General features: G+C 45.1%; 1 protein-coding gene across 1 annotated transcript in view; it reads right to left on the bottom strand.

The window, feature by feature from the left end:
- The window catches only part of LOC146856337 (intercellular adhesion molecule 1-like), a 180,497-nt gene that overhangs the window by 16,447 nt on the left and 151,673 nt on the right, over window positions 1-12,377 (bottom strand). Inside the window, exons 5-7 of the mRNA XM_085654440.1 lie at window positions 10,621-10,899; window positions 5,655-5,888; window positions 1,470-1,730 (exon numbers count right to left, since the gene is read on the bottom strand). Of these exons, the coding sequence (XP_085510566.1) occupies window positions 1,470-1,730; window positions 5,655-5,888; window positions 10,621-10,899 (774 nt within the window). The remainder of the gene's footprint in view (window positions 1-1,469; window positions 1,731-5,654; window positions 5,889-10,620; window positions 10,900-12,377) is intronic.

Consider the following 12,377-nt stretch of genomic DNA (forward strand, 5'->3'; position numbering starts at 1 on the left):
CAGCTCAGCAACCTGTGATTCTGGGCAAATCACTTGATCTCTCCGTACCGAATAACGAATGTGTCCTTGTGTAGCGTAACTGGTGCTCATGTAAAGTACTCCAATACCTTCGGGTCGAGTTCACGCTATATAAATCTGAACAAAAAAAACAAACATGAAAAGAGTGGAGGAGTGTGCCGAAAGGTAATCTTTAGGTTCAATGTTTAACAAGTTTGGTTGAACAACAAGCCTAAAAAACTGTTGTCAAGCACTGTCAAGTGTTGTAATGTTTTAAAGGACTGGCTAAGCTCCGCAGACACATCTTACCTTTTGTGGTTTGAAGATGTTCAACACCATTACCAGCTTCAAAAAGGAGCATCATCGTCCTAATGTCCCATCATAAGCATTAGTATAATATAAACATAAGAACACAAGAAGTGTATTTAGAGAGAGCACTTTCACCCCCTGGAATCTCTCCGTGCTGTTTATCGGCCTGGAACGATGAAAGGCTGAGTGGAGCGGCTGGTCTTTTAAGCTGCGACCATGTGACAGTGGCGGCCTATAAGTTATGGAGGGAGGCTTAAAGCAATGTATTCACACACGCACGCACACAAACCCATTCATTCACAATACTCTTCACCAAACATTCATACATGCACGCACGCATGCACACAAACACATCCATTCACAACACTCTACACCAAACATTCATACATACACGCACGCAAACACATTCATTCACAACACTCTTCACCAAACATTCATACATACATGAATGCATACACACAAACACATCCCTTCACAACACTCATCACCAAACATTCATACATACACGCACACACACACAAACACATCCATTCACAACACTCTTCACCAAATATCATACATACACGCAGGCATGCACCAAACAGTTTAAAACGAAAACAAACACTTACCTGCAGCCAGCTCTGCTTAGGAGGTTCCAGAAGGCTTGGGACTGCTGCCTTCCCTCAAGGTCAGCCAATGAGGGAAGGCAGCAGTCCCAAGGTCATCACAGAGTGGATGGGATCAGTGAGACTGCTGACCCCATCCCACTCTGTGACGAAGTGTCACTGATTGACACTCAACGCTGGGCGCTTCAGGTCTTAAATCTGAAGCGCCCAGGTGCGAGGCAATAAGTAATGCTACCCCTCTTCACTGAGGGGACTGCCTCAGGGACCTTTGCTAAGCTGAGGACATCATGCGCAGAGGAGCTGTGACTTCCTCAACCCAGCAAAGTTCAGCTCAGGCAGCCAGGAGCCTGTGCTAAATGCGCATGTCTGGCTCCTGGCTGCTTGAACTGAAAGTGAACTGTGTCTGTCAGGCTGGCCTTTGTGCAGCCTGACAGACACTGTTCATGAGGGGCAAAGCGTACAGGGGCATGGCCCCTCAGCCCCAATGGACCGGCCGCTCACATAAGCATCCCTGCAGCTTATGACGCAGAGAGTACATACAGTCTAAATCCACCTCACCTTCCACCTTGATATCCTTCTGCTGGGTGTCAGATCCGTGTCGGTTTCTGGCCTCACAAATGTAGCTCCCGGTGTGGTGACTCGAGGCGCTCGTGATGGTCAAGGTCCTGTTGTCTGAAGAGAATATGATGTCTGCACCTTTTGGAGTGGTCCAACTGTACTCGGGGACAGGCTGTCCCTCAGCCAAGCACTCCAGCGTCAGGTTATGCCCCTTCTCGATTTTCTCCGGTCCTCGGATGACAAGAGTGATGCTGGGCTTATCTGAAAAAGGATAAATGGTGAACTGTAGGTGGTACTGATGATAACTGCTTCTTCAAAACTAAGCTTTACTTTTTGTTATGGTCTTGCCATACACAATAAGCTGAAACCTGGCTTGCATATCTGAGTGGGTAACTTGCGGCAGACCGGGCAGAATGGGTTTTCCAAATTGGGCTTGTGCCTACGATAAGCCCGCAAAGCTGGGCAGAACCTCCTCCCTGACACCTAATCCCGTGCCAAGAAGGCCGTCTTCAGCCAGGCGTGACTTTTCTAGCCAACATCACTTTGCATTCTGGGACTTACATTTTGTTGTTCCTATTTTCATTATAGTCCTACAAGTCCCAGACTGCTCACCGGTGTTGACTACGACAAGAGGACTGACTGAAAGACTTGTATGACACATGGACAGGGGACATTCTAAAGTGGTACTGTGGGAACTTCAAAAACACCAGAGGAATACAAGTTGTTCATCATGCAGCCACTGCAAGTGACTTCTGGCATGGACCACTACTGGTAACTTAAACTTATATAAGACCAAACTTCCTGGAAGACAAGAAAGGCACACACTCTTTAATGCTTCCTTAGTGTTAATGATTTATTGTGCAGCAAAACACCCAATACATGTTGGTGAAACCTCACCTTCATCCCGTGAACAAGATGAGGTTTCGCAGAAACGTGTTGGGTGTTTTGCTATACAATAAATTGATCATGCCAAGGAAGCATTAAAGAGTGCATACTATTCTTGTCTTCAAGGAAGTATGGTCATTTATACATACAGGTGTCACACCCATGCACATGCTACCCTCTTGGGACCCGAGCGTCTCATAAGTTGCGGTTTGGTATATATAAATTTGTTACCTGCTGGCGGTTGCCAGTAGGTCGTTATAGTTAGGACCTAGTTTCCATATGAAAAGCGTTTTTTGTTTTGCTAATAACTTTGGCGCAGTTTGACAAATCTTCACGAGATCCTCAAAACTAATTTGGCACCCACTTCAGCTGCTATCTGAAAAGGTTTTGGGGTGATTCATCAAACGGGTCAGAGAAAAAGGGGGCATCCCAAAACTCGTTTTCCCAATGCCATTTCCCATAGAGATTTTAGACACGACTACAGCTTGAACAGCTGAACGCAATTTAACCAAATTTGGCAGAAAGCTAAACCTTAGTAAAGAAAGAGTGCTTTTTGTAATGTGGTGTAAATCTGTTCAGTACTTTTAGAGTTGTTATAGGAATCCAGTCCCTAGGACTTTAGATTACCCTGGACGAAACTCTGCAATGTACATCCTGGGCCTTCGACGTTCTATCCTGACTAGAAGACTGAAGAAATCTCCCTTGGGGTCAAAGAGTGACTCCCCTGCTTGGCAGGCACCAAAGAAGCAACTGAATGGTCTGCATCGCTGAAGCTCCCGCCGGATGCCGAAGTCATTGCATCACCAGAGGTGGATTTCTAGACTTCCCTGAGGCTACCCTGAGTCCACAACAAAGCTGAGGTCCGTGGCTACCGTGGCTGACGTGGAACTGTGACCCCTGGACACCGTGATCTTTTGCAGCAAAAGCATTTTTCTGGGCTTCCTCGAAGTTGTGCTTTGGGCTCAGAGTAGCCCCAGCCTTGAGCACCTCCTGCACCGAAGATTGCTGGCCTCCCCTCCACGAGTGACCCGTGGGCCAGTTTCAAGTGCGACCGCTCGAGGCTTCTTCGCGATCACTAGCCCGTTGACTAGCAGGTCCCCATGAAGGCAACTCCTTTTCTACTTGGGCTTTCCTGGTTGCTCCAGACGTGCCCTGACTTACCCTCACTGAGTGAGTCCCTCAGACCTTGCTGGTATGCACTGCAGTCCTTTCTCTGAATTCCAGTGACTTGCCGTTGCCAAGGCTTGTTGGGTCCACTCTGGTCGCCGACACCGCAGCACTCGACAGACTTCGTGGGATAGCTCGAATCCGGCTCATGGACTTCATCGACACCTCCTGGACCTCGTGGCTGAAGAGTCAAGACACCCATCAACTCACCTGAAGCACCCGACATCTGTGGGCGTTGGTCCATCCTGCCCTCAGTCACTGGCTAGTGACCCAGACTCTGTCCCCTCTGCTTTCAGGTTCCTTACATCCTAGATCCAGGCTTGGATCTCTTCGGACACTTCTCCTCTTCGCAGCAGTTCTTTGCAGGCTTCCATTGCAATCGATGACGCGACCCAACTCCAAAAGACACCTATGCACCCGAATTCCCTGGGTGAGGTAACTCGAGTACTCCGGTGCTCCCGTAGGTGCTCGCCCTAGAACTTCTTAAGTCCAAAAGGGTTTGGTCCTGACTCGATTCTAAGTGTCCCTAATCTTTAAATTTCCAACCGCAACATTGCCCATAGAAGATAACGGGAACCCGCGGTTGTGTTCACACACTGCATACAGTCCCCATGGGTCCCCTGTGTCACTACCTTTGGTGATTCCTTGGGGTCCCAGCGATTCTACAGGCTCTAGCCCTTGTGTCTAGTTCAGTCGTGGTTCTTATACCACTTTTTTGGTATATGGTTTGGTACACCCCTAGGGCCCAAACGTGTATTTGTGCTATTACTGATGATTGCTCACTTGTAAACTAAGTACTTCGAACTACAGTCTCATAAAGAGACTAGAGGGGTGTGTTTTAACCTAAATACATATATTTTAAATATATACCTGGTGTGGTTGTCCTTTCATTTGATCATTTAAGAGATTACAGACTGGTAAAACAAGCTGCTTTACATTCCTTCAAGACTTAGCCTGAAGGCTGCTCTCCATAGCTACCACCAGGATAGCTTTCAATAAAGGTTGTCTTTAACCTATTACCATAAGGGGTTGTTTGAACTGATACAAGGTGCCCACTAGAACTAGTGGACAGCATATATCAGGCTACCTTCTCACAATATTGTCTTGACATGGTGCCATGGCATGGCTTGTTTGTCCTTTGTGTAGGGAAAGGGGATGATGTAGTGACCAGAAGTGTCTTTATGTTGGGCTGAGTGGTTGTGCTGTTGAATGTTTAACGAGGATGCTGTAAGACTGTGATGAAGCCCGGAATGTTGGGGTTTGTGTGCAGGGGCAGCCTGGGAGTTAATGACTGTTTGACACAGTATAGAACCCTGACAGGACCTACCTGCTGAGGGTGCAACCTAAGGGCTATCATGACATAAAGAACTTACCTCCTACTTGAGTGGTTCCAGACGCTTGCATGAAGGCCTCAATTACCATTATAACACATTAAAAAAGCATCGTGCACAGTGACGGCATAAAAGGAAATTGATTTAAGATGTCACTCATCATACAGGGCCGCTCAGCAGCTAGGAATAAATTAACCTGGAACTATTATCGAAGTGACTGGGGTTGTCATAGATGTAGCAGCATTGTTATAAATGTTCCTGTGCTGGAAATAAATGTAGTAGAGTTTTGGAATCATTGTGCAGAGCCAATAATAAAAATAACTAAATTGTAATAAATGTGGCTGGGCCAGTAATAAATGTGACAGTGACTGTGGTAACAAATATGGTAGAGACAGTAATAATGGTGGCAGGGCTGATAATAAAGGCAACAACCTCCTAAAAATTGTTCTTGGGGCTAGTGAGAAATGTGGCTTTGCTGGCGATGAATGTGGGTGAACCAGTGATAAAAAAGGCCGGCTCCTGGACCAATGTAGCTGGGCCTGTAATGAATGTGGAGGGCCTGGGAATGAATGGGACTGACTGCATGTGGGGCATCTAATGCACGTGACGGGCTTGTGGTAAGTGTTACAGGCCTGGTGATACATGTGTCAGGGCAAGTTACAAATGTGCTTTGGCCAGTAATAAATGTAGCAGCGACAGAGACAAATATTTCAATGAAGGTAATAAATGTGGCAGGTTGCCTTGTAACCGGTAGCTCCCAGTTTCCAAAGCTGACATATACCATACTACCACCTTTACTTACATTCTACGGTGACTTTCACCACCCGGACGCTGCCGCCGATAGAATTTGTGGCCGTGCATTTGAAGAAGCCAGAGTCATTCCTTCCGGTCTGCTGCCACGCGCCCTCATGCTCATATTTCGTGCACGTGACGGCTGGGGCGGGGTTTCCATCCGCCTGGCAGGAGAAAGTGGTTTTGTGCCCTTCGACGACAGTCTGCGTGCTTGGGCAGAGGCTGTCAGTGAATTCGGGGGCATCTGAAATAATTCAGAAAAGCAGAATAAAATATTAAACTTAACTGTCCATGAAGCGCACAGTGCAAAGTGAACTGAACTCTTGGCGATTGAGCAGTAGGTGTTATTTTTTTTTGTTTGAATCTGTTTGTATGTAAAAGTAAACACACCCTACTAGGTAAGCAGTTCACTCACACTCAACCGCAGCAACACGGAACCTTATCAGCAGGTCACAGGATCGAATTCCGGCAGGTCCACTCAGCCATTAATCCTCCCGAGGAAGATAAAAGGAGTAATACTGAGTTGGGTCACAATAAACATTAGTTGTGTGTTTACCTATACCAGGTTAAATTACTGAAAATCATCGAAAGGGCTGGCAGTAATCACTCTTAAACTTCAACCTGTGACATGTACTACTCTGCAGCAGAGGCATTAACCTACAGAAATGTCTTACCAGAATTCGAACTCGTGATATCTAGCTTACATAAAGGGCTCAGTAGCAGATGCATTTACCGACTGAGCTGTTTTACCAGATTTAATCTGTGGTACGAAGATCACACACAGCAGGTCATACACCCTGAGGTCTGTCACCGTGTATCGAATCGGTGGCCGACAGTTTACCGCTCAGACTTCTGAGGTTGGTACTTAAACTCACAGAACTACCATATAAGTTTACATACCCTTTTGGGTCTGTCCACCGTTAAGAGCTCACATTGAACACAGGCGTCACCACTGTCATGGCTTCAGAATTCTGCCCCTTCCCGCCTGCCCAAGAACATTCCAATGACAGGCGAGTGTAGTGCCAGGAGGCACAAACCAGGCTCGCCTGCCTCTAAGGGGCATATTCTCAAGCCCCTATCGCCACGGGAACGTCACTTTTTTTATGTTCCCGTGGCGATAGGGCCAGTGCCCTATTCTCAAGGCAGTGTTAACCCACTTAACGTGGCTTAAAGCCACGTTAAATGGCTTAACGCTGCCTTGAGAATAGGGCCCCTTTCACGCTGAACTTAGCGTGAAAGGGGGCGTGCAGTGGGCGTACCACCGCAACACCCATTGAATTCAACGCTGCCACCTATTATCAAGGGCGGCGATAATAGGTGGCAGTGCCGAACATAAGACCAGAAATATCCTGGTCTTAAGGTGGCGAAACGAGGGGAAATCCTTAATTTCTCCTCGTTTTTGCTATTTCCAAGTGTGCTGCCTTGTGCAGCACACATGGAAATAGCAAAATGCCATGGTTTGTTTATGTACAGGAAGGTGTCCCTTCCTGTACATAAACAAACCTTTCAAAAAATGCCGTTGCGTAACTTACATGTGTGCTGCATGAAGCAGCACACATGTAAGTTACTAAACAGCATTTTTGGTTTGTTTATGTGCAGGAAGGGACACCTTCCTGTACATAAACAAACCTCCCTGCTCGCAGACACCCTTGCACTCTGGTGCAAGGGTGCCTGCGTTGGCGTTAAGTCGTGAGACAGCGCCATTGCAGGGGGAAATGCCAAGCTGCACCACATTCTTGAGAATAGGGTGCAGCCTGGCGTTTCCAAAGTGGCGGTGAGAGGCGTTAAGCCAAGGAGGCTAACGCCTCTCACCGCCACTTCCTCGTGAATATGCCCCTAAGGTTTTAACAAAACACCAAGGGGCATATTCACAAGTCCCTATCGCCACCACAACACCACTTTTAGTGACGTTGTGATGGCGATAAGGGCCTCGCCTTATTCACAAGGCAGTCTTAAGCCACTTAACATAGCTTAACGCTGCCTTCTGAATAAGGCACCCTTTCACACTGTATTTAGTGTGAAAGAGGAGGGTAATGGGTGTTGCTGTGGGCGCTCCACCGCAACATCCATTGATTTTGACGCTGCGCCCTATTCACAAGGGCAGCGTAAATAGGAGGCAGCGCCAAAATTAAGACCGGGAAAATCCTGGTGCAAGGGTGCCTGCATTGACACTAAGTTGTTAAACTTCGCGCCATCGCAGGGGGAAACGCAAGGCTGCACCATATCCTTGTGAATATGTTGCAGCCTTGCGTTTAAGAAGTCTAAGGAAGTAACAGGGAAACCCTACTCACGACGGAACCAGGGTAATATTCATATATAAGAAAACAATGGTTCCTGTGGATAAATAGAACTAATATTTGAAATACTTGTGTACATTCGCAATAAAAGGACCATCTAATGTCAGAGGGCAAGAAAAACTTTCTACACAGTTTGCTCAGTATAACATATTTTATGAAAAAATAAATAAATAAATAAACAATAGGTACACTTCTTTCAGTCAAAAGTAGTACTGTTTGTGCATTGTGTCCCCAAGTGAAGAAATGGAACCAATAAGTGAATATACAAAGTCAATTATTATGTACACGGTTTCCATCAGTTCTGAAAAACGACCATTCTTATACAGTATTTTTTACAGCTTCAGTACACAATGATACGGGCTGGGTAATGGTCTGTTCTTTTTTGCTTGTCGACGGCGTTTCGACCCTTCTATCAATGGGGGTCTCCTCAGGACTAACGATGTAGGGACATCTGGATGAAGAGAGTGCTGCCTCTGTGACAGTGAAGTGAAAGGTGAAGGTAAAAACTCACGTGAGGACCCGGCCGGGTTCTCAAAGTGAGGTCAGGACGGCGCTTCAGGATGTTAGATGGCCGGTAAGCTCTTCTTTAAGTTCGCTACAGCCGTAGCGTTCTGTTTGACAGCGTGGTGCTGATTACAGTGACGGTGCACTGTAGGGTATTGTTGTTCTTGTCTGGATAAATCAATTTCTTAGGCAGCAGCGTGTGTCAGCTGCAGTGAGGCCTCCCAAGTAGGCTCCGGGTGCAATGACCTTTTTATTTATTTTTTTATAAAATATGTAGAAAGTTTTTTCTTGCCCTCTGACATTAGATGGTCCTTTTATTGCGAATGTGCACAAATATTGCGTTTAAGAAGTGGCGGAGAGAGGCGTTAAGCCAAGAAGGCTAACGCCTCTTTCCACCACTTCCTTGTGAAGATACCCCCAAGTGTACTACGCAGTAATCGACAGCGATCACACATCTGGTATTCTGGGTGCAACCATGTGAGCAGGGGGGCTCAGTCCTTCAGCTAGTAAACCAGGTGCCCACTAGGTTTTCTAATTACACTCACCAAATTTGAAAAACTGAAGAGTTTTGTGAACATGAAAATCATAAAATGTCCTGAAACGTTGCACTCTGTTTTCAGCCAGCAGAAGACAAATTTACCTTGAACCTCGCATGATATTTTAATTTGAGATATTTCAACGTATGAAATTATCACTTGCAATACAGCTAAACTATATTTTGCGTAATTTTCACAAAATTTTGCAAGTTTTCTTTTAAAAATATTATTTGATTTTGAACACCATAACATGGCCAGTTTATTAATTCAAGTGGTAGAAACACTAAATTCAGAGTATAAAACAATATGCATTCACTTTGGCAGACTTGAAAATGACCCATCATTGCTGAAACACGTTTCAGCTGTGATTGGTACAATTTTTTGAGAAATCACAATCAGTAAAAAGACATAGGCTGAGATGATGTTTACTCTGAATGTATTGTTTCCACCACTGAAATTAACACACTGAACTAGTTAGGTGTCCACCAGGCGTCATGTTTAAACTTATTTGTAGCGCTAATCTTGCAGTCAAGTTGCTTCGAAGCACTTTGTGTAGTAGGTAGAAAAGGTAATCTGTGGTCATGCAAAAAAATGATGATAATCTACTTAAATCTTAAAAAGGAAAATCATAGCAAACAAAGGTAAATTGACATATTTATTTATTTATTTTATTACGCCAATTTGCTGACCTCCTGGCGCTGTAGAGGACTGTGATTTTGTGTGATTGTGGATTGGAGAGACCAGATGGCTCCTCTTCCCCTGAAACATGAGAGTCAGCGGCCACAGCGTTTAGCTCATGATTAGGGATTTACCGCACTTGCCACATGATCCATTATCGTTTGCATATGTTTTGTAGATTTTAGCAAAAAAATTATTTCTAACGCAAACGGATCAAAACTTACTAAAAACGATACCTCGTGTGTTGCATCCTAACCCTGCTACTTGCTCTGCACCTAAACTAAATTATATACCTAACCGTAGCCCATGTCACTCCCTAAACCTTGGCTTAAACCTCACCATGCGACTATCTTTAACCCTACTCCCATTTTGCATTTTCATATAGCACACACCTGGCCTAAGGACATTGCAGCGCTTTACATGCATATGGTAAGATTTTTTTTTTGGCACATGGAAATTAAGTAATTTGCCCAGAATCACAGGGTGTTCAGTCAATGCCGGGACTCGAAATTGGTACCCCAGATCCAAAGTTGGAAGCTCTGGCCGTAAAACCACATCTACTCCTTATCCCAACCCTTTCCCTAGCCCTTCAAACCTAAACTAACTCCTTACCCTAAGCCTAAGCCTAACCCTAGTCTTTAACCTAAACCTAAGCTAAATGTAACCCCTCTCGGTGTCACCACACTCTCTGTCAGTGCACCTCACATGTACATTCAAATATAAGGCCTTCTTTCAGTTTTACTTGGCGCGGAGCTAGCTGGCAAGCAACCAGGCCCTGTGCTGAGCAGAGGAGAGTGAAGAGTGGAGGAAAGGGGATCAACGTCATCACTACCAAAAGGCATTGCGAAGCCATACTAATAACAGATTGTGCGCTATACAAATGGCAATTAACAATAACAACCTAATTGCAATAAAGAACATGGCTGGGTGGCTCTGAGTTTGAGGGTGTCCTAATACTCACAAACAACATTCAGTGTCTTTGAGGTTCTCCTCGTCAGGTTTGCTGCGCTCATAGTCGCCTCACAGGCAACAGTCGCTCTGTCGTGTTTTTTTTGCACCGTGAGGGCATATGTGCAGAGGGTAGGAGATTCCATCTCGCAGGTTTCCAGGGGGCCAATTCGGAGGCTCACCTGAACCTCACGAGGATAGGTATCCTCAATAGAACAAGTTACATTCACTTCTGTACCAACTGGCAGCTCCTCTCTGTTTGGGAATATTTGAAGGACTGGATCAGGAAAGTCTGGAGACATATACAAAAAAGAAAGAAAAGTAACTTTTCTTAATAATGTGAATTTACTTAAAAAACAGACAGGTGGGAACGGACAACATACAACAAGAAATGTTTACAAATTCATTGGTAATACACATATGAAGCCTTTCACTTTTTAGGTCTGGCTTCGTGAATGCCAGATCCAAGAGACAGCAAAATTGAAGATGGTTCTGTCACGCCAGAAAGGGAATTTAGTATTACAAACGGTTTATCTGCCATGTCACACTGAGCACTTTTTATATGACATTTACAGCTTTCTTTGAATTAGATCCAGCAGGGAATCAGCTATATCTTCGTGGTCACCTGCTGCTTTATAAGACGGATATACTATCATGCAAGGCAACCCCCTGGCCTGGCTAGCGAATCACTGCTGAGAGGCTTGCGCTGATGACATAGGGATTGATTTACTGTGTTTATATGTAGTTGTGCTGCATGAAACGCATTGTTTTACAAGAAAATGGAATCACTTTTTATGTCGAGCCTGAGCAGCGCAATCGCTGCTGCGAAGCATGCAGTAGTGGTGTATGGACTTGAAGCCCCGCCAACCCTCCACCCATATTTGTCATTGGCTTGTGTCATTGTCCTTCGTAAACACTGGCGGGTCGTTATTAGGCTTGTTAGTCCCTCCTTGGTACCACCTTGTCTGCATTTGTAACCTCCCATGGCGACTGGCCCTTTTACTTCTGTTGCGACATGGTATGTCATATTTAGTCTGTAAGCACTCCTTTTTAGGTCAAGCCTAGGCAGCGTGCATGTGCTGTCTGCAAGACCTGCTGTTATCTCCTCTATCAGCCATTGGCATGCCCATGAATAGCCATTTGTTCGTTGTTGTGCCATTTAGAAATACAGGGTTTTTATTGGTGCATTGGGTCTGATTCTCCCGCCTGTGCGTGCTTGTATCACGTCCAGGTGATTTCACTCAATGCAGATGCTTGTTTAGAAAGCCCAACAGACGGGAAAAAAATAAAAACATTGTGTGCATTTATGTAAATTGCAGCATCTTTTCAAAACTGCGTTTGAAGATGGCACATTGAATCCTCAAAACAAAATTATTGCAGTCCTCGCGGATGTGGAAAAATGACTGCCAACATAAAATGACTGTACAAGGCTGAAATACATTTTTACTTATCATGTGCTCTGATTGGTTAATGAACTTGATTGACAGGGGCATAGTAAATTAAAGCACTTATAAATGTTACTTGAAGACAGATTATTTTATGCAGACTGTAAGAAAGAAATAAAGAATCTCAAGAAGCAATAACAAGTCATTATTACCCACATCATAAAGGGGATGTGCATGGGTTTCTCTGCACTATGTATCCATGTGCATAGATCTCAACTAGTCAAGGCACTTGGAAACTCATTGCAAGCGATACTAGACGCTGGGGCTGTGGTAGCCCATGCAAGGGAGATAGCTTGGGCTTAGTATAGGGTGACTAGATTTTTAA

The sequence above is a fragment of the Triturus cristatus genome, chromosome 4_1, assembly GCF_964204655.1.
Source record: "Triturus cristatus chromosome 4_1, aTriCri1.1, whole genome shotgun sequence".
NCBI lineage: Eukaryota > Metazoa > Chordata > Amphibia > Caudata > Salamandridae > Triturus > Triturus cristatus.